Source organism: Odocoileus virginianus, chromosome 3, assembly GCF_023699985.2.
Source record: "Odocoileus virginianus isolate 20LAN1187 ecotype Illinois chromosome 3, Ovbor_1.2, whole genome shotgun sequence".
NCBI classification, from domain to species: domain Eukaryota; kingdom Metazoa; phylum Chordata; class Mammalia; order Artiodactyla; family Cervidae; genus Odocoileus; species Odocoileus virginianus.
The window spans coordinates 3413613-3435398 of record NC_069676.1 but is presented as its reverse complement, the minus strand read 5'-3'; the positions used below and the strand labels follow the sequence as shown (position 1 = coordinate 3435398).

The 21786-nt window shown below is 53.8% G+C and overlaps 1 protein-coding gene across 2 annotated transcripts in view; it reads left to right on the top strand.

The window, feature by feature from the left end:
• The window catches only part of MAU2 (MAU2 sister chromatid cohesion factor), a 34720-nt gene extending 13010 nt beyond the window's left edge, over window positions 1-21710 (top strand). The window contains exons 2-19 of one of the 2 annotated variants that reach the window (XM_020884537.2): window positions 4132-4149; window positions 4518-4583; window positions 5307-5402; window positions 6335-6429; window positions 8070-8097; window positions 8463-8618; window positions 8976-9122; window positions 9209-9299; window positions 10435-10538; window positions 11045-11122; window positions 11428-11493; window positions 12820-12903; window positions 13977-14026; window positions 14224-14301; window positions 14505-14616; window positions 17555-17645; window positions 18447-18574; window positions 18914-21710. In XM_020884537.2, coding sequence (XP_020740196.1) covers window positions 4132-4149; window positions 4518-4583; window positions 5307-5402; window positions 6335-6429; window positions 8070-8097; window positions 8463-8618; window positions 8976-9122; window positions 9209-9299; window positions 10435-10538; window positions 11045-11122; window positions 11428-11493; window positions 12820-12903; window positions 13977-14026; window positions 14224-14301; window positions 14505-14616; window positions 17555-17645; window positions 18447-18574; window positions 18914-18988 — 1563 coding nt within the window. In that variant the 3' untranslated portion in view covers window positions 18989-21710. Of the gene's footprint in view, window positions 1-4131; window positions 4150-4517; window positions 4584-5306; window positions 5403-6334; window positions 6430-8069; window positions 8098-8462; window positions 8619-8975; window positions 9123-9208; window positions 9300-10434; window positions 10539-11044; window positions 11123-11427; window positions 11494-12819; window positions 12907-13976; window positions 14027-14223; window positions 14302-14504; window positions 14617-17554; window positions 17646-18446; window positions 18575-18913 lie in introns of both variants that reach the window. The other variant, XM_020884536.2, reaches the window with a different exon arrangement.
• Window positions 21711-21786: the final 76 nt, after the last annotated feature.

Sequence of the window (21786 nt, the reverse complement as noted above, 5' to 3'; positions counted from 1 at the left end):
GCCTTATCTCACGTCCCTCCTCTGTGTGTGTGGGACAGGGCCCAGTGCACGCATGGGAGGATAGTGGCAGGCCGTGGCTCTGGGAAGTGGGTGCTGAGGACCACCAGGACTTGTCTCCTCCAGGACTTGGAGCATTGCTGACTCCCATGGGGTCCACGTCTCAAACGTCATCCTCTGGCTCCAAGAGCAGTACTCCTGACATCCTCTTACGCTGACAGACAAGGCCTTCCAGAAGATGTGCGTCTTAAACCTTTGGACGTCTTACCTCCTGGCTCTCCTGGTGGTCACCCGAGGCCCCAGAGGGATGTGATGCTCTTTCTCCAGCCCTTAGATCAGAAAAGAGAGAACTGGCAGAGACAGAAACTGATCACTGATACATCCGGCTCGGAGAAAAGAGATGTCAGTGGAGTCCAGCCTGAGTGTCTACTGAATAGATGCTGACCACACAAAAGCTCTAAATGAGGAGACATTTGATGGGCCTGGGTAGGCCTGGGCCTGGCAGCATAGGCCAAGACACTGGAGAAGCAGGCATGGCGGTGCCCTCGTCGGGCAGTGGGCAGCTCGCTGTGTCCCTTCTCAGTCTGCCACCATGGACATAGTTTTTTTGGGCTGTCCTCACCTCTGGATCTGGAGTGTGCCTTGTGCGGTGAGATCAAATTGCCAACATCTGTTAGATCACTGAAAAAGCAAGAGAGTTCCAGGAAAACATCTACTTCTGCTTTATTGACTATCCCAAAGCCTTTGATTGTGTGGATCACAGCAAATTGTGGAAAATTCTTAAAGAGATGGGAATACCAGATCACCTTACCTGCCTCCTGAGAAATCTGTGTGCAGGTCGAGAAACAACAATTAGAACCGGATATGGAACAAACTGGTCCAAATGGGGAAAGGAGTACGTCAAGGCTGTATATTGTCACCCTGCTTATTTAGCTTATATGCGGAATACATCATGCAAAATGCCAGGCTGGATAAAGCACAAGCTGGAATCAAGATTACCAGGAGAAATATCAATAACCTCAGATACGCAGATGACACCACCTTTGTAGCAGGAAGCGAAGAAGAACTAAAGAGCCTCTTGATGAAAGCTAAAGAGGAAAGTGAAAAAGTTGGCTTAAAATTCATCATTCAAAAAACCAAGATCATGGCATCCAGTCCAATCACTTCATGGCAAATAGATGGGGAAACAGAGACTTTGTTTTTTGGGGCTCCAAAGTCACTGCAGATGGTGACTACATCCTTGAAGTTAAAAGACGCTTGCTCCTTGGAAGAAAAGCTATGACCAACCTAAACAGCATATTAAAAAGCAGAGACATTACTTTGCTGACAAAGGTCCATCTAGTCAAAGCTATGGTTTTTCCAGTAGTCATGTGTGGATGTGAGAGTTGGACTATGAAGAAAGCTGAGTGCCAAAGAATTGATGCTTTTGAACTGTGGTGTTGGAGAAGACTCTTGAGTCCCTTAGACTTCAAGGAGATCCAACCAGTCAATCCTAAAGGAAATCAGTCCTGAATATTCATTGGAAGGACTGATGCTGAAGCTCCAATACTTTGGCCACCTGATGCAAAGAACTGACTCATTGGAAAAGACCCTGATGTTGGGAAAGATTGAAGGCAGAAGAAGGGGACGACAGAGGATGAGATGGTTGGATGGCATCACTGATTTGATGGACATGAGTTTGAGCAGTCTCTGGGAGTTGGTGATGGATAGTGAAGCCTGGCGTGCTGCAGTCCATGGGGTCGTAAGGAGTCGGACACGACTGAGTGACTGAACTGAACTGAACTTGTTGGGTGAGGAGAGCATCCCTGGGCCACAGACTTAAAAAGAAGGCTTCTTCAGTCCACTGGAAGAGTTTTACTTTGTCTTGTTGCCCTCTTCACCTCTTTTGAGGGGCAGTGACACTCAGGTGCGGTCAGCTTTGTGCCAGGTTCTGAGATGTGGCTGGGTTTGACTTGGAAACTCCTGTGCGTGGTGGGAGTTTTGCCTTGGCTACCAGACTTAAGTTGTTCAGAGCAAGCCATGCAGTGCCGGGGTCCAGCCCCAGCAGGATCCAGGAGGTACCCTCAGGATGAACGGCGTCGGTGAGAGATAGAAGACACGTGAGACCAGCCTTCATAGGGCCAAGTCTGCGAGGGATAGAGAGAGGAAGAGAGAGAGAGAGTGACCAGGCGGGGGGTGCAGAGTCTGGCAATGCTTTATTTTTTACCATAGCTTTTATACCCTAAGTTAGTACATTTCTAAGGGGAAGATAGTTTAACATTACGTCAGCTTATCCTTCACAAAACCAGGGTGTTTTCTGCATACTTTTTTGTTTATGAGGGTCTTGTACATTATCTTCTGGCCTTGGGGCCTATTAACATTTTATGCAGGTCAGGTGAATATAAACCTATTTTCCGTTTTTATGGTGACCTTAACTGAAAGGTAACAGTCTCATAGGGAAATAGTACAGAGTAGAATTTTATTCTTGTTAATACAAAAATTAATCCTTCTGCAAAAGTTGTCAGTTGCGTTTATCTAAGAAGTTTACCCCACACAGACTCTGCAGCTTCAGTGAGGCAGCCTCTGCCTAGCACTCCTGACTGACAATTAGCAACCATCTTATTGTTACCACACTAGGGCTAAGTCCTTTTTTCTCTAGATCTTTAACTATATTAACAATAGTTTCTATAACACAACCTTAGCACATTAAAAGCAAAAACACAGCAAGCAAATCACAGCAAGCAAATCTCAACCCATTAACCACCTATAGAATAATTTTTCTTATGTTTTCTAATAGGACTCCTTTACCCCTTAAAAGGGCTCTATATCTATTAGGGCTTTTATATAATCAGGTTATTTATGCTATTTTATGATTAGGATATTATAAGCAATCATGCATATTAGTACCAAGGGCATAAATGCATTTGGCTAACAAACTACCAGCAAAAGAGTTTAAATTAAAACACTCCTTTCACCCTGAATAATCTCATAAAATACCACCACCTGGGAAACTTATAGATTAAAGTTCTAAATTGATTTTTATTTGGAAAGAAATCTGGGAAGGCCTTCTGCCTATGTTACAGAAATTAGGGAGTAGTCTATTAAAGCAAGCATCGGAAGAACAGATACCATCTTTAAGGTGAGCGCCGGGGGCAGCTTGGGGGCAGCTTTTCGGAATCCCTGAAAACCTGATCCGCCTTGCCCGTCAGGCTTTCTCCCCATGACCTTGTCATGGGTGGGATCTCGTGAGCTAGCCTTTTGAAATCCTTGAAAACCTGATCCGCTTTGCCCATCAGGTTTTCTCCCTCATGACCTTGTCATGGGTGGGATCTCGTGTGCCGGCTCCCGGCAACGCGGAGCTCCAGGTAGAAGGCAAATGCTTCCCGTGTGTGTTTTTATCCACCGTGTACTCTCTCTAAAGGGCTCCCCTTGAGCATGAAGGCCTTGCCCCAGACAGGTCTTACATGTGGAGATTGAGCCATGGAACGTCAGAATCTCAAGGTTGGACCAGGTCTTAGCATGTCCCTAACCCAGCTTTTTAGTCACATAGTATCCTCCAGTTGCCCGTCCCAATTGGTGGCCTTCAGGAGTGAGCATCTCTTGCTGAATGCTGAGTGAGGAGTGGCTTCTGTAGAATGCAAGCCCCTGCTTCTGTGTTTACCAGCTTTGTGACCTCACACACATGGCTGGAGCTGAGCCTGTCCTCACTGTCTCTGTAGATGGCCTCCAGCCAAGGAGCCTCACTCTGGGGCCACACTCACGGCAGCAGTCACTGGCCATGTCGCTCTGGGGACCCTGAGCTCCTCCAGGCCTTGTTGCCTGGGGAGGGCGCACACGGTCTGGTTGCAGAGTGCCTTTTGCCTGGGCTCTGTGTGCACACGCGCGCGCGTGTGTGTGAGAGAGAGAGAGGATGGAGAGAGAGACAGGAGCCTAGTGACTCTCCAGTGTTCTCAGTTCCTCTGTCCCTCTCCTCCAGTCCTGTTAACTTCCCCCTCCTGGCCCACCTGTGTCTTTCAGGGGCTGCTCTCACTTAACTGAACACCTTCAGTCTTTGGTGAGAGGACAACCCGTGTGAACCCCAAAGTGGACCCAGTTAAGCATGCGCAAAGCTGCTTAGCTGGTCGAGAATTAACTCTTTTTTTCTTTCTCTTTCAGTGGTTGATATCACAGCAAGTATCCTTTCCTTGGTACTATTCCCTTTAAGGAAAGCTCCTTCTAAATAAAAACATGTGTTATAAACTTGAATTCTGCTTATAATGCAGACTTTGGGTTTGGGCTTTGCCCCACAGATGCCCTGGAGCATCCCTTTAGACCAGCAGCTTCTCCCTGGGTGCGGTGCTCCTCTTCGTGCCCCAGCGTCTAGCTCCACACCAGCCAGCAGCAAGCTCAGGGATTACTAGGGGAATACGTGAACTTGAGATTTTAGAGCGGACGGGGATGTGCCCAGCCAGCCAGCCTCTGCAGTGTAAGAATGCTGAACTATAGCCCTTTTAAACTGACCATTTTGTAGTGTCTCTACTTCCTTAACAAGACATCACTAGATCCCACAGTTTGAAGATGTTAAGTTTGAAGCAGCGAGTCTTCTGTCCGAGTTATACTGTCAAGAGGTAAGAACATGTAAAGGTTTCTGAAAGCAAACGCTCTCTCCCTGTAGTGAAGGCACAGTGGCAGATTGGGACTCACAGGAGTGGATTCCCTTCTGGCTTTTAAGATTTTGCATAATTTTCCTGTCTTCCACACCTGGTGCTGGTGATGAACAGGGAGGCCTGGTGTGCTGCAGTCCATTGGGTCACACAGAGTCGGACACGACTGAGCGGCTGAATTGAACTGAGCACCTGGTACAGGGCAGCCATGGATGGCCACTCGCTGACAACGGCTAGCAGAGTCTTTTTCTACTGAGCACTGTTGGAAAGCAGCCTTGTTCCTGGGCTGAAGATGATTAATTCCTGACCAAGTTCACATAGTTTAACTGAAGCTGGTTTCTGATCTCAAGTGTAACTGAAAGTTGCCTTTCTCTGCTTTGAACGGTGACTCTTGTTTCAAGCCCCTGGCCCCTCACTCTGGTTACAGTTCAGAAAAGATGGTAATTGTTATCAATTTGACTGTTCAGGAATTTGAAATAAAGCTACTTTCAGTTTAGTTGACTAGGGAATTATTTTAAGATCAATGTAAAAAACTTCCCAGCCGGTGAGGCTAATAAAATATCTTTTCTTCTTAAATCAAGCAGATCCTTTGGTAAATGTGTCTGGGAATGGCCGCCTGGGTCCGCAGCTGCTGCAGAAGGAATCCAGCTTGTTTTTTCCTCCTTAAACATGACTGTCTCCTTTCAGAATTCCGTGGACGCAGCAAAGCCGCTGCTGCGGAAAGCCATCCAGATTTCCCAGCAGACCCCGTACTGGCACTGCCGCCTGCTCTTCCAGCTCGCTGTGCGTACTGTGGGCCTGACCAGATGCCCGGGTGCCGGTTGGGTGGGCGGCTCTCTGGGCTGGGCCTTCCTGGCTGCAGTGGAGGAGCCTGCAGGCCAGGTAGACTCATTGGAGATGCCTCTCCATCCTGGCTCTGCCCATATCGCCCTGTCTCTGGCCAGCCTCCAGCCTCCTCTGACCCTGGCACGGCCTGCCCCCCAGCCACTTCTTGCCAGCCCTCCGTGATGAAGCCCCATTACGTGCCTGTGCACACAGTGGGGCCTGGGCTGCCAGTGTCACCTGCTCCCGGGGGAGCCTCTCAATGCCAGGAGGATTTGGCTCAGAAGGTCCCCTGCTGAGGAGAGCTCACCTAGCCTGAGCGGCTGCCTTCTGTCCAGGCACCCTCCTGCCCCCCACGTGCACTGCCCTCCTGGAATCCTCCCATGGCTTCTGTCTCTTTCGGCAGAGGAGGGAGCAGGCGGGGCACGGAGTCACTTGGCTCAGGCCACGGAGCAGGTGGGCGCGGTGAGCGGAGCCCAGGCCCTCAGGGGAGGCCCCACAGGCGTCCCTGCCCGTCAGCCTGCGTCTGGGACCCCCGCAGCCCGTTGCCCCTGAAGGAGGCCCTCCTGTCTGCGGCCCCTCTGGCCCTCCCCTGTGGCCGGCCCCCGGAGGCGGCCTGCGAAGCATGCAGGCGTGTCGCGTGGCCCTCAGGCCTGAGCCCGCTGGCGTTCCTGCTGGCTCTCTGCGCCGTTGAGCTGGAGGCGAGGCGGGGTTCTGTGCCCAGAGCAGCTAGTGTTGACGAGGCAGCATGCTTAGTCTAGCTCAGAGCGGATACTGAGGCAGTTTTGCTGATGTGGGGAGGTTTTGTGTAACTTGCTTGCAAGGTAGCAGGTCAGACACGGTAAGTCTGGTGGTTTGAAAGTGAGGGTCATTGCTCTTTTTCCTTCTCTCAGCAACTGCACACACTTGAGAAGGACCTGGTGTCAGCCTGCGACCTCCTGGGTGTGGGAGCCGAGTACGCCCGGGTGGTGGGATCTGAGTACACACGGTAGGCCCCCTCTCCTTGGGCCCTTTCTTCGCTCACTTGGAAAAGTTTGGTCACCTTGGTCCTGGACAGCAAATAGAAATGGCATTTCAGCGTGAAACGATGACCACCCTTATTCATAGTAAGAGACACACAAATTCAGGCAGCCCAGAGATGCCTTTGCCCCATCGATTCATGAAGTAAGAAGTTGTTGAGCTGACTGTGAGGGTGAGGGGCAGCTGGCATTCTCAGCACTGTGAGCACTTGCATATTTCTAGCATCTCTTGAAATAAAAAGGGCTCGTGAATTTGCTGGGCTGATCCGCTTCCTGGTGGGATGTGAGAGTGGTCCTTGTAGATACTGTGGGCAGCATGGTTGGCAGCCAGTGTCCCCACTCAGCACACCCAGGAGTGTTTAGGTATATAATAGGAGACAGAGTAAGAGGACATTTGTGTCAAAGACCGGACATAGGTTCGTATTACGCATGAAGCTGCTTAAACTACCTGGAGGCTAGTGCCCTGGGGTTGGGGTCAAGGGTCAGAGGCCACCAGTGCCTCACCGTGTGCCCTCTTAGAGGGCCTGCAATCTCTTTTTACCCCGAAGAGAAGAATCCTCTGTAGTAGAATTCCAGACTCCTGGTAGCAGTGCTATTAGTCTGTTGTGTGTGTGTGGGGATTGTGAAAAATTCTGTACACAGACTCTAAGCTTGTCCCATGGGCTTGTTGGGACAGAACAGTTCCTAAGTCTGTTCTCTTGAGTTCTGGACTTGCAAGTGCTCACAGGGGTCCACACAGCTCCCCGCAGACTTGCATCCCTCTGCTACCCTGCCCTGGGATGGACACTCACGGTCTGGCCCGTGCGCCTGGCCTGTGTTGTCCTCCTCACGCTGCAGCCGTTACTGGGTTTGGGGTGACACTCAGAGACTTGCAGGGCGTGGGGATGGCCGCACACTGCACATGTTCACGAGTGTCCTCAAGACAGGCCTCTGTAGCACTGTGGGCAGATAACTGGGTGGGCCTCACCAGGGCATGGCGCCTACAGGACTCCTGACACAGAGCTTCTGATCTCAGAAGTAAGGCCTAGTGAGTGATAATATGGGAACCTTGATGTGAAGTTCTGGACCTTAGATTTCAGCACTCAGACAGGAGACCCTAGGGTGTCCATGCTGTGAGGTAACAACAAAGAATGACAGGTGGCTGGGAGTGTAGACATCTCTCTGTGTGACTGGGACCCCCGTGCCCTCAGTCTCCTCACCTGGAACCATGCCCACTTGATGGGGTGTCAGCTGCAGCACCTCAGGACTCTGCACAGACTGGCGGGACAGAGACTTGGATGTTGAGCAAACTGGGCCCTGCAGGCTCTGCATGCCTGCAGCCCCACAGCTGGCCCTAAAAGCAGCGGTCTTAGCCGTTGGGGCACCAGGGAAGTCCTCACTCCATGCTTTCTTGAGCCCCTGTTTCTGCCTTCTGAGCTTTTGAACCTCATGAGTGCCTAAACAAGAAAAAAGTTAAAGGAAAATAGAACAAAATAGAGCACACTTATTGGCCAGGGTCCATTGTCGTCCATCTAACTGCCCCAGGGGTTCGGTCCCTGTGAATGTTGAGGTGTCAGTCATCCTCGAGGTTGCCTGGGCCTCCCAGACTTGACTCCCCTCTCTCTTCCAGGGCACTGTTCCTGCTCAGCAAAGGGATGGTAAGTGGAGGCTGGGCAGGGTAAGGTGTGGTGGACATGAGTTTGGGTTCCCAGGGTCTGCCAAGGCTTCGCCTGCTTGCCATGTCATGGTCCATCAGTCGCCCAGACCCTCACGCATGGCAGGTAGCCATGAGAGGCAGACCCTGTCCCCCATCCCCCAGTTGGATTCAGAGACGCAGCTCCAAGTCCGGGTTGTGGGATTTGTGCTGATGGAGGAGCCGCCTCGGTTGGAGCTGCCTGGACTTGGGTTCCAGCCTGGCTTTGTGCCCTCCCTTTGAGGTGCCAGCAGTTGCACAGTGCATGGGCAGGTGGGCGGCAGCCGTGTGCACCAGGAGAGTCCCCAGCACATGCACCTCTCCCCACAGCTGCTGCTGATGGAGCGCAAGCTGCAGGAAGTCCACCCACTGCTGACCCTCTGTGGACAGATAGTTGAGAACTGGCAAGGGAACCCCATCCAGAAAGAGTCTTTGCGTGTCTTCTTCCTGGTGCTCCAGGTGACCCACTACCTGGATGCTGGGCAGGTGTGTACTGCCGCCCACGTGATGGCCGCTGGGGAGTAGGCAGGTGGTGGATGGGCCTCTGACTGAGACATCGGTTCTGCGATTGCCTCCTGTCCCTCCCCACTGGCCACACTTCCTGGTTCCCCCACCCACACCCGCCTTTGCCTGTTGGGCTGAGCACTTCACTCTACAGATCGAAACAGAGCAGACTCTGAACAGGGTGCTGACGGCTGGGGAGATGGCCCGTAGGGCCTCGGGGTGGGACAAGGCAGGCAGGACCTGGCTAGTTGCCACTGTGGGGACCTGCCTCTTAAGGGTGTTGGCACTTGATAGGAGCAGATGGGTGGTCAGCTGTGCAGTGCTGTCTGCCTGCTGCAGGTAAAGAGCGTGAAGCCATGCCTGAAGCAGCTGCAGCAGTGTATCCAGACCATCTCCACACTGCACGATGACGAGATCCTGCCCAGCAACCCCGCTGACCTCTTCCACTGGCTGCCCAAGGAGCACATGTGCGTGCTTGTCTACCTGGTGAGTCCCTGCCGGGGCCGGGGCCTGGCGGCCAGGTGAGAGAGGAGAGGGCCTCGGTGACCACCACCATCTGACCTTGTCATCAGGTGACTGTGATGCACTCCATGCAAGCAGGCTATCTAGAGAAGGCGCAGAAGTACACGGACAAGGCCCTCATGCAGCTGGAGAAGCTCAAGAGTAAGTCAGGCTCTGTGGGGCCCAGTGGGTCAGTAGCCCCCTGGTGGACAGCCCGCCCGTCGCTGCCAGTGCTGGGCCTGGAGGACTTTGAAAGACTGCAGCAAGGGTCTCCGCCCCATAGGTCTTGTACCCCAGTTGGCAGATAGGGATGATCAGGTTCAGGCAGAGCCATGCCAGGCCTGGACGGGATCCTTGCTCCCCAGGGAGGTTGGGTGAGTACTTGTAGCATCTCTGTCCTATCGCCCTCACTGCACAGATAGTCATGAGGGTTAGTGGGGCTCCACCGGAACCTGCAGGGACAGCAGTGCTCAGCTGAAAGAGGCGGTGGCTGCTTTTGCTGTCCGTTATCAGTACTGTAATGTGGATTGTGCTCAGGGTGAGATCGGAATTGGAACTTGGCTGACAGCAGATCCTCTGGGGGTCCTAGGTTCTTCTGGGTGCTTAACTTATCCATCCTGGGTAATTGAGGACCTTTGATTAGTGGGAACCGTAGAGCCCCACGTGTCCCTGGCTGGCTTGTGCCCCGTTCACCCTATTCACTCCCTGCGCCCTTGTCAGTGCTGCAGGGGAGGAGCCAGAGAGCCAAATTTCGCAGGAACTACTGTTCTTTTCTTTCAGATGAGTTGGGAAAGTGCTGTCTGGTTCCAGTGTGAGCACAGCCTCTTGGAACAGCCAGAAGTTGTGGTCCCCCCCCACCCCCGCCACTGTTGTCTGAGGCTTGTTGCATAGTCTCCCAGGCAACCTCGGCATTTCTAGAACCTGTGGTACCCAGCGTGCCCTTGAGCACTCAGCTGGGTCGGGGCAGGGGTGCAGATTGAGGATGGAAGACAGATCCCTTTAAGAATTTCTTACTCTTAAGATACCTCGTCACCAAAACCTGGCTATGAACCTGATTCCTCACCTGGACAGGGAGATGGACCCCCTTGCTTGAAGGTGCTGTGGGCACCAAGTAAGGTGGCAGATTGGGTGCTAGGCCAGTGCCTCGCAGAGCAAGTGGGCTCAGACGCAGGCAGCTAGCTGAGGGGCTGGTGTGGCAGGAGGGCTCGAGGCCTGCAGGAGGCAGGGGCGTGGGTCAGTATCTCTTCGGTGGTCTCCTCCTGCACCTCGAGGGCTCACGCCCGCCTCTCGCCCCCAGTGCTCGACTGCAGCCCCATTCTGTCCTCCTTCCAAGTGATCCTGCTGGAGCACATCATCATGTGCCGGCTCGTCACAGGTCACAAGGCCACCGCGCTGCAGGAGGTAGGCCGCCGGGGGCCGCGTGCACACAGGGCCGGGAGCGGGGGGGGGGGGGGGGGGGCGTTTGAATTTGCTGGGTCCTCAGGGTGTCACTTGGGAGAACGTAACCTGGCCATCCATGAGCCTTAATGGACATAATCAGAGGTTTTTAACCTAAAAGTTTTTATGCCCAAGGAACGTGGGGTCTGGGGTTTTTGAGTCTGCTGATGGCAGTTCTAGCACCCCTCCTGCCTAATGATTGTAATCCTTGATGCCCACCTTCCTGAAAAGGCATGGGGACCTTGATAAGGATGTAGGTACTATATGACTAAGACACAGGTTGCAAAGGGAGGAGGCAGAGAACCAGACAAGGGTCAACATCCTCACAGTGGGCACAGCTGCTGGGATTTTATGCCCAGGTTAGACTGGGTAGTATGTGGTTACCCCCACTGGCTTTGGGGGCCTCTTCTCAATGCTGCCAGGGTCCTGGGTCCCACATTACAGTGATGTCAGACATGCTCTCCCTGCAGATCTCCCAGGTCTGTCAGCTGTGCCAGCAGTCACCCCGGCTCTTCTCCAACCACGCCGCACAGCTGCATACACTGCTGGTGAGTGCATGAGGGCTGCCCGCCCCCAGCCCCACCCCTGTGAGTAGCCCTGTGGCCAACACCCCAGGCAGGTCTTAGAACCTTCCCATTGGACTTCATTCTGACAAGAGTCTCATCAAGTCCAAGTTGACTCAGGTCCCAGGAGGCAGGAATAATGAAGCATGCCATCTTCCCCTCCATTTGTCAGGGTAAAGCTCAGATACAGCTGTCTCGGTCGAGTCTCCAGTCAGGCTTGCCTGGGTGCAGCTGTGCAACCCTAGGCAGGCCGCATGTGGCTCTGAGCCCTGGGCACTGTCTTCTCCTAGGGCCTGTACTGTGTCTCTGTCAACTGCATGGACAACGCCGAAGCCCAGTTCACCACAGCTTTGCGGGTAAGGTGCCGGCCCTCACTTTATGGGGCAGGAGGTGCTTCTCAGTAAGGAGTTGGGACAACAGCCACACAAACCGTGGTCAGTGGGTGACTCAGCAGCATCTAGCCTGGTGCCAGCTGCGACTGTGCTGTGCCGTTTATCCAGGGCTTCCTTTGTCAGGCCTTGTGCCACCCGGCTACGGACAGGCCAGCACTGGCAGCACAGCCTGGTGCAGGATAGCTGTGGGCAAGGGGGCTCCTGGCCACACTGGGGTGCGGCTTCCCCAGCTAACTCAGGAGGGCAGCCTCAAGGAGGTTGTCTTGAGCCAGGCACCTGCTGGACATGCCCTGGTTAGCCAGTTTGAGGATTCCCAGTCCTCCCAGTGGTCCACCAGGTGATGTTGACTTGTGTCCCAGCTACTTGGGCCCTGGTGCCGTTGACTCCACTGGTGCTGAGACCTCCCCTCATTGCCTGTGGCCCTCTGAAGGTCTCTTAGACACACCTTCTGTATCCCACTTCCTACACAAGTTGCTGCTGCTGCTTTGTTTCAACATCAAAATTCCCAGCAGATGGTGTGTGCCACCAGGGGTCCTGTCCACCAACCTGGGGGGGGACGTGGTACAACCAGAACTTGGATCCCGACCCCTCATGACCCCAAACATATTTCCTGTGGTCCTATGACAAACATTGGAGCATCTTTGCTCAGATCAGACAGCCCTCTGGATCTCCTTGGCTCCTACCAGGGTCCTCCAGGTGGGGTTTGTGCTTCATAGACACTCTCGGCTTCTTACACAGTTGCACTCACTGAGCCCCGTTTAGAATGCTCAGCCCCACAAGGTCTGAGCAGTGCTCAAACCACTTAGATTGGTTCCTCTCATGGCCATTCTCGTTCCCCCAGAAAAACGGGGACGGTGATCTGTCTACTGCCAGCCATTAGCAGAGGAACCAGCAAGCATGCTCCTCTGCTGTGTTTACACACCCTGGGGTCCTGGGGTGGCCACCTGAGGTGTGGGGGCGGGGCACCCAGGTGCTCAGACTGAGACAGCAGAGAACAGAGCAAACTGGCGTGTTCTGAGGACAGGCTCTGGGGTGGCTGGCTGCGCTTTTCTGTTTCCTGAGTTTCCTATAATGCAGATAATTGTTTTATAATGACAAGAACTAACAATTTTGTTGTCCTTAGGTTCAGGAGGCAGAGGTATGTATGTGTGTTTGGAATAAAAAGAGTAAGAAGATTCCAAGGTAGCTGTTGTGGAGCGTTTGGGTGGCTGTGATGCCGCCAAGCGACCCCCAAGTGACATGACTGTGCCCAGCCTGGCCCCCTAATGCCCTGTGTCTCCCATATTCCAGCTCACCAATCACCAGGAGCTGTGGGCCTTCATCGTGACCAACCTGGCGAGTGTGTATATACGGGAAGGAAATAGACACCAAGAGGTAGTAGGTGACATGCTTCATGTTTGGTATCCTTTCTTTCAACTCTTACTTGGAGGAGGGTGTGTGGGAAGTGTGGTCCTGGGCACCAGCAAATCTCTCGACCCTAGGGTATTTGTCTTCCAACAAAGTGTCCCACCGAGTGGAGCATGGATGTGGCTGGGGAGAGGCCAAGTCTAAGACAGAAACGTTTCCATAGTAAATTAACACGTCTCTCTACTGAAAACTAGCCAAGCATTGAATCCCTTGGGGAAAAAAGAAAATTTCTTCTACCCTCAGCTGTCTGTTCTGGCTGTCTGTCAGTGAGGCCTCTTGGCTCAGTTACGAGGAGTGACTCCTTGGGTCCTGTCTACATCAGGCCCCTAGGTGTTCTGGTGCCCCAGCCTGCTGGAGCAGGGAGGCGGGCGCCAGAGCTTGCCCCCCAGGATAAGTACCTCCCACCTGGTTTCCCATGTGACACCCCCTTAGCCCTCCCATTTCCCTCCAGCCTGGAGCCCTCTGGCGTGTCTCAGATCAGCCACTGAACTGCATGCCTGTGACCTTCATTTTGTAGTTCAGGCCACTGTCATCTCTTGGCTACAAAGAGAGATGGCCCTGTCCTCAGCTGATGTCACACATATTTGGTTGGTTTGAATGCTTTGGGCAGAAGGCCCAGTCCAGCTGCTCCAGTGGCCTGAGAGCACAGCAGGGCAGGGTCCTGAGGGCCTGATGTGATCTTGGTGGGTCTTAGAGGAGTTTGGCTCCCTTTGTCTCACCTCCACCCCCACCACAATGTTTGCCTCCTGAAGGGACTACGGGGGTACTGGGCACAGCCATAGCCCACTTCAGCCCTCATCCCCCAACCCACCTTCCCCTCCTTATATCAGCCAGAGGGAGCTTAAGATGTCAGCAACGTTGCAGGTTCTGTCCCTTCCAGCAGGTTGCACTCAGTCATGGGATTTGAGGTACGGGCATATGCCATGAGACTGGGTTAGGAAGTTGCAGGCAGCCCTAGTCATTTACTGGAATACTGGGGCCAGACCTTCTCATTTTTAGAAATGCAGAGTTATCCTAACTTGTGAACATTTCTTTCACAGCTGTACAGTTTGCTGGAGAGGATCAATCCAGACCACAGCTTCCCTGTCAGGTAGGCAGCCCCAGGCCCCAAATCCCACTTTACCAACTTTCTTATGCCTTCTCTGCTCTTGAGGTAGTGTGAGCATCTGTGGGGCCCCAGATTGCCTGTGTACCCCAACACCTCCCATCCTCCCACCCAGTCCTCATTTGTAAATCTGCTGCTTTCATTAAAACTCACTAAGGTGTGACGCCCCACTCTCCCCTCAGCTCACACTGCCTCCGAGCAGCGGCTTTCTACGTGCGTGGGCTCTTCTCCTTCTTCCAGGGACGCTATAACGAGGCCAAGTAAGTACTGGAGAGGGCAGGTGGCCCTGTACCTGGCACCGCTCGATGTTTCTCTTCCCCCAACGGCACGTGCCCAGGCCCCCTGTTCCTGCCCTCCCCACCCTCCCCCAGGTGGTCTCTGCTCAGGGCCCCAAGGCCACTGCTGCCTTTTCTTCCCCGAAAGCCCTCCCAGTGGGGCCTCAGCATCTCTTCTTCTCACAAAGGCGTTTTCTGCGGGAAACCCTGAAGATGTCCAATGCAGAGGACCTGAATCGGCTCACAGCCTGCTCCCTCGTGCTCCTAGGCCACATCTTCTATGTGTTGGGAAACCATAGGGTGAGTGTCGGGGGCCAGGCTGAGGGGCATAGGGCCAGGGTGGTGCTCAGTGGGGTGGAGGTGGGTGAGGGGAGCACCTAGCAAAGTGCCTCCATCCCGTGCCCTGCAGTGAGCCTATCTCAGTGACCTCTCACCCCCATAACCCCCCACCTGCACCCTGCTGCTCCCTGAGGCTCAGACAGCCTGGGCAGGCAGGGCTGAAGGAGCTTTGAGTTCCTGAAGGGTGCAGACAGGGCCAGTGTCGGCCTCTGGCAGTTGTCAAGCAAGGCCAGGGCTCAGTGGGGCCAGAGCTGCTGAGACTGCCCAGAGCTGCCGAGGCTGAGGGCAGGGCCCCTCCCCTGTGTCAGTATGTGGGGCTGAGAGGTGCGTCCTCTCAGCCACAATCGCAGGGATTCCACCTCTGCCCGTCACACACGGTATCCTCAGGGTGCCCTGTGTTTACCCTCACCAGCCGTGTCCCCCTGCGCCTGGTCCCCACCCATGCCATCTGGTCTCGGGTGGGATCAGTTGACTTCTCAGTCTCCCCATCTGGGGGTGTTTGAACATCTCACCTACCCCAACCCATTGACCTTACAAGCTCTTTAATTTTTTAAGAACATGTTTGTCGGTATAAAAGATGCTATGGTTATCCTAGAAAGTCTGAGAAGCAAAGGAGAAAATCCTCACGTGTCTTGTGTCTTCAGCTCTTTTCATTGCCTGCCTCTGTCCAAGCCTAAGTTTTATCAGGCTGTTTTATAATTTTATGTCTGGTCTTTCTCTGCACCACTGTGTTGGGGTGTTTTTTTAATGGCAGTGAGAATTTTTAAGTGGCATCAGTTCAGTGCTATAGCTGAACTCACTTTAGCTGTTTTCAGGACAGGGAATGCAGGCCCATAAAGTTTTATCTGATCAAACCCCAGAGCTTCTAAAGAATGAGTGTTTTTAATAAGCCCAGTGCATCTCCCCTCCCCACAATCACGTGACAAGCATTTTGCGAGGCTCAACCCTGCAGCTATGTCCTGAACCCTGGCAGGATCAATACCCTGAAAGGAGGGTCAGCAGTGGGTTCTTCCTTCTGAGCGTAGCTCCACTCCTAGAACACCTTGTCGTGGTACTCAGGGAGAAGGGAGAACAGTGGCCTCAGGGCGCATCCCGGGGTTGGGCAGGGATGAGGGGCTCAACATGACACCCCCCTGAGTTCAGGCTGCCCGCCTTGTGTCTCGGTGCAGTGGTGGTGATTACCTCATTGCCAGCTGAGGAGTTTAATGTCACACAGCCCCAAACTGCGGACCCAGGCTTAGAACCTAGACCTTGCTGATGCTTGTTTGTCCAGAAGCTTCCAGAAGCCACCTTCAGTGGGGCAGGGTGGGCAGAGCAGCTCTTTAGCTACAGCTTCTGGTGGGGGGGTGGGGGGGGGCAGTCCCGGAGCAAATTACAGAGCTTATTTGGAAACCTCTCTTGCTTCCTGGGGCCATCAAGAGCCCCCAAAGCCAGGCACCACCTCAAGCAGCACTAGATCTGTGGGAGAAACCACCTGCCCTGGGCCTGCCAGGCCACAGCATACCTGGGCATTAAAGTTTGTGGGTGGCCTCATGCAGGACCCCTCTCAGGATAACACCAGTCTTCACACCCAGGATCTGCGGAAAATGAGCTGTCGTGGGGAATTGGAGCCAAGGGGACTCTCCCTCCCAGCAGCTCCCTCTCAGCCCCAGACCTGGAAGAGGAGACTAGTTTTTCCTGTTCTTCATTCTGAGGTCTTAGGAGGCCTTGGTTCAATTTTGAAAAAAATTTTTGAGACCCACCTGGAGCTTATCTTAGAGGTGCTGGCCATGGTGGCAGCATGAAGTCACTGGGCTTTTGTGTCTGTGGAGGCGCACCCCACACAACTGTGGCTGTGTTGGACCTGGGCCTCAGGAGTTGGTTTAGAGGATTTATGTGTCCCTGGGCTACATGCCAACTGTCCCCCCCCACACTGCACATGGTTGCCACATGAGGAGCTCTCCCAGTGTCACCCTGATCCCAAGATTTAGGCCAGTAAGCTATGGATCCTGTACTGGGGGAGGCATTGCAGAGTCAGGGATGGGTGTTTACAGCCCCCAGCAGCTTTCGCTCAGCTCACCCTGAGGGGTGAGGGATGGTGCTGTTGCAGCTGCATTGTGGAGTCAGGCTTCAAGAATGAACACATGCTGGTGCCCCACAGCCCCATGTGTCTGAAGTGGCCTTCCACATGAGCAGGCTCGTATGTAGAAAAACAAAATTCTTCTCTCTTTTGACCAGTAGTCCTAATTGCTCCCACCAGGACAGACTGCTGCCTCTTCCCAGCCCTGAGACCCCTGAATCTGTATTTATTTTTAAATTTAATTTTGTTTATTTATTCATTTTTGGCTACATGGAATCTTCGTTGCTGTGCACAGGCTTTCTCTAGCTGCCTCAAGCGGGCTTCCTGTTAGGGTGGCGTCTTGTTGCAGAGCGTCGGCTCTCAGGCCCATGGGCTCAGTGGTTATAACTCCTGGGCTCCAGAGGGCAGGTTCAACTGTTGTGGCACGGGCTTAGCTGCCTCGTGGCATGTGGGATCTTCTCAGACCAGAGATTGAACCTGTGTCCTCTGCATTGGCAGGCAGATCACCAGGGAAGCCCCTGAATCTGTATTTTTAATTGGCTCCTGAGATGGGTCCAGGGCTGCCTGCCACCAGTGCCTTTTCCTAGAAAGACAAAGGTACATAGAGTCGCCCATGACTGTGCCCAGCAGGGAGGCACATGCAGCCAAGGAGTGGGAACTGTTCCTTTTCCCCAAGGTAGTTGAGGAATACTTTCAGAGAGGCTCATTTGAGATAGACTGTATAATAGGAGTAGGTATTTGCCAGGCAGCGGGAGGTCACAGGTGGGCCCAAGCTGTCCCTGCCCCCAGTCTCCACGCCACCACCCCACCCCTGACTATTCTGCTGCTCTTGGTCAACAGGAGAGTAACAACATGGTGGTGCCCGCCATGCAGCTGGCCAGCAAGATCCCAGACATGTCAGTGCAGCTCTGGTCATCGGCCCTGCTAAGAGGTGAGGGAGAGATTGGGGCTTCCGGGCGGAGCAGAAGTCCAGAGGGTGCTGGGCCCTGCTGGGCCTCTGCAGGCCACAACCCCAGTTCTCAGGCTTCTCGAAAGGCTCTTTTTGAGGCCAGTGGGCTCATTTGTGCAGTGAGATCTACACAGCGTGATTCTGACTCTTTGGGACCCACGAGGCAGTTCTTGGCATCTGATTGGGCAGTGAACCCTGGCACTTGGCCTCAGTCTCCTCCCCATGAATGGGGACAGCAGTCCTACGTATCCAGCAGAACAAGCCAGGGTGCTCTGGGCACAGAGAGGGTGCTCAGCAGGTGTCACTGCTGCTCCACCATTTACAGATTGTGAAACCAGGGTCCATAGACTCACCCAGGGTCCTGGCGAGGAGGTAGAGGGCCGACTGTTCTCATCTGCAGTGGACTTCCTGCCTCAGAAGTGAACACTCAGTGCCCTGCTCCCTGCAGGCTTCTGGGTGCCCACAAGCTGGCCAGGAAATCCCTGGGAGAGCCACATCCAAGGGAGCCCAAAGGACTTTCACTGCCCTCATCTCTGCCCCTGTGGGCCCCGCTGTTCATCCACCTCCAAGGACATAAGACTCAGAAACTTGGCTGTTGGCTGATGGGCTTTGCTGACCCTGACACAGGGTTTAGGGCAGGTGACATGCCAGGCACACAGGAATCCCCTGGTGGAGCTGGGGTTTGACTTCAGGGCTCCACCCACACCTGAGGGGAGGGCATGGGGCAGTGGCAAGCCAAAACAGGCCCATCCTTTGCATGTACCCCCACCCCCCCACCCCCAGACCTGAATAAAGCCTGTGGGAATGCCATGGATGCCCACGAAGCCGCCCAGATGCACCAGAACTTCTCGCAGCAGCTACTTCAAGACCACATCGAGGCCTGCAGCCTCCCTGAGCACAACCTCATCACGGTATGGACCCAGGGTAGGGGAGACAAAGTGAGGGTGCTGGGTGGCTCCTTGGGGCCAGCTCACCTGACCAGCAGCCCCCGGGGGATGCGGTTCCTGAGGAACGAAGTGCACCCTTGGCTACTGTCTCCTTGCATCTCTCCAACAAACCCTAACCCAGCCTGGCCTCAGGATCCCCCTTGGATGGGCGGGAGAGCTCCAACCCAAGTGGGTGATGCAGGCTGCTTCCTGGGGGCCCTGACCAGCCTGAGCAGGGCAACATTCCAGGCACAGACATGTGGCCCAGCAACCCCCTGCTCCTCACTAGGAAGGACCTCACCTGTGTGTTCTCTTTCCCCGCAGTGGACAGACGGCCCACCCCCTGTGCAGTTCCAAGCTCAGAATGGACCAAACACCAGCCTGGCCAGCCTCCTGTGAGACCCCTGGACGGGGCCTCTCAACTTCTCCACACCTCCGTGGGGACCTGGTGTGTCCCTGACTTCCACCCAGATGGCACTTGAGCTTTCCTTGGAGACGTGCTGGCATGGCTGTCTTCAGGCTTCTTTCCCGACTGTCTCCAGAGCACCCAGGTCCCTGGGGAGCGTGGAGGGCTGATTCCTGTCCTCCCAGGAAGGGCCAACTGGCCATTCTTGCCAGGTACCAGGAGTCGGAGTGCTGTGGCTTGCCATTGGGATGTTGGAGCCGACTTTGCAGAGCCATCCTTCAAAGTGGATTTGAACTGCCAGTCCTGCTTCCATGTCTGAGTCATATCTTCAAGAGAGTGTCTTGGTAGGGAAGGGGGTGTTGGCCGTCATCCAGGTCCTGACCCTGCATGCACGGGTGGTTGGTGCCACCGAGGTACCACATGACTTCCACAGGCCTCTGTGCTGGGCCAGAGTGTTTCCTCTGCTCATGGCAGCTTCCTGCGCCCAGAGGCAAGATGCCAGTTTCTGACCCACAATTAGAGGGAAGAAGTGATGGTGCCTGTCAGGGACGGAAATGCTTGTCTCACCCCAGTGCTTTTCCTGACTTGCCTTTCTGTTCAGCATCCATCCTTTTGGCAGCTGGGGCCTCTAGCTAGGGCTCCTGGGGGACCCCGGAACTTGACTTCTGAACATCTGCACCTTGACTGGATTCACTGTCCAGCTGTGGGAGCGCACCTGCTGGGGTTGATCTACGTGTGTGCCTGTGTGTTGCTTCCCAGCCAGAGCTGGTGCCTGGAGCTGAGACTCCTGTGTTCGTTTCAGCCGCCTTCTGCCTGTCAGAGTTCATAGTGCAGGGCGGGAGGGGCCTTTCTCATCCCAGCTCAGCTCTACCACCTTGCAGCAGCCATTTCCTTTGTACCCTGCCCTGTTTTTAGAAGGGAGGAGGAGAAGACCTACCTGCCTTGGGTCTTGGGATAGCATTGTAACCTCTTCCCGAGCTGGACCCCAGGAGGCTCTGCCAGGCCCAGGCAGCCATTTTTGGTTCTGTGCTCCTCTTGAATAGTCGAGGAGATGCCCCGGGTAACGGTGACATTGGGGGCCGTCACGGCAGCAGCCCGGCCCCATTTGGCTTCCAGTGCCTGGGAGGATCTCCCTGATGAGGGTGGTGTGCGGTTTTGCTAGTTATGGCTGCTTGTTGGTTCAAGTCTTGTTCCCTAACACTGTGAAAGCTGTTTCTCAAAGCCTCAGTGTCTGTGACGAAAGGAATGTTGGGATTGCTCAGGTCAGCCACTTGGGCCCCAAGGCCTGAGTGTGCCTTAGCCACTAGCAGGGCTATCAGCAGACCTCCTTGTTCTGGGTCACTGCCCACATCAAGGCCCTGCTGCCCTCTGGGGGCCAGCAACAGGCATGCAAGTAAGCTACTGAATGAAGGGACAGGCTGGTTGAAAGGACAGGCTGGCCAAGTTTTGTTCCTGGGTCACTTGAGAGTCCAGCCCTGTTCCGTGCTCCTTGGGGCTGCCCCTGGGTCTCTGAGGCCTGCAGAGGTGGTCTGCTGCCTGTTCATGAGCTGTCACCATCCTGTCTCCCTCCCCCTTTGAGGATCCCCCCCGCACAGGTCCTCTTCCACCAAAGGGACAGAGCACCTGTCGATACAAGTTGCACCTGCTAGCCTGGACTCCACACTGTGCAGCCTCTCCAGACCCACATTTCTTCAGTCCTGCTTTACGTTGTTTGAGTATTTATTTAAACCTTTCTTTGCTTCTAGGGCATTTTGTATGTAGAGCAGTTGAAATAAGAACCTCAGAACTTAACGTCTTGTCCTGATGTTGAAGTGCTTTTAGTGACCACTCTTGTTATCTATGTGTGTGTAAAGTTAAGGGTAAGTTGTTAAGTTTACAGTTAAAAATTCAGTACTTGATATTTAATATTCTGCTCTAGCTTTATGGAAGCCAACCTGCATGTACATGCATGCGTGCAAGCTTTGAACTTCCCCTTCATTGCAGCACCTTTTAGCTACATAAAGCTGTAGTAAATACCCTCCTGTAAGTCCAAATTCAGTGCCTCACAGTTTCTCAATCGTAAGAATTTAAGACACACTGCACACAAGCCCCAGAGATACATTAAAGCCAGTGTCATATAGCTGGGTGTTCAGAAAAAACAAAAACTCCAAACCCTTAAGCGCACGTGGGGTGTGAGGGAGTAGCAGAAAGATTGCTCTTGCAGGTTAATTGTTGAAAGCTGTCAGACTCCCTTTTGTGTGCCTCCTGCTTCTTCCTGTCAGTGGTGGTGGCCCTCAGGTCCTGCGGTTCTGAGGATGCCAGTCCTGAGGTCCAGGAGGTGCCGGTTCCCTCTCAGACACATAGTTGGACCCCCACAGTCACCCATGGGGGAGGCCAGGGTCCTCCCCCTGGGGTAAGCACTCCCCATCCCACTTATTGGGAACACAGGCAGGGAAATCCAAAAGGGCTGTCTGGCACGGTGGGTGAAATGTGTTGGTTGCATCATCTTTGTTTCCTTAGAGGGTTTTTTAATGTATGTTTGGCATACTGTCTTTTAATGGATTTTCAGTGTCTTAAGTTTTTAGCCGCCTGTATTTTCAGCTGGTGCTTTTAATCACGAAAAAAAATTTTTTTGTAAATACAAAGCATTGTTTAAAAGAGCCATAGAACATAGCATCTTGTTTGTAGATTTCATTTCCTATGTATTCAAAGTAAAATAACTTGCAGGAGCCATCACTCACTGCGTCTTTGTTGTGCGTGCGCCCCTCACATGTGCCTTAGTGAAGACTCTTAAGCTTCCGCAGCCAGCCCG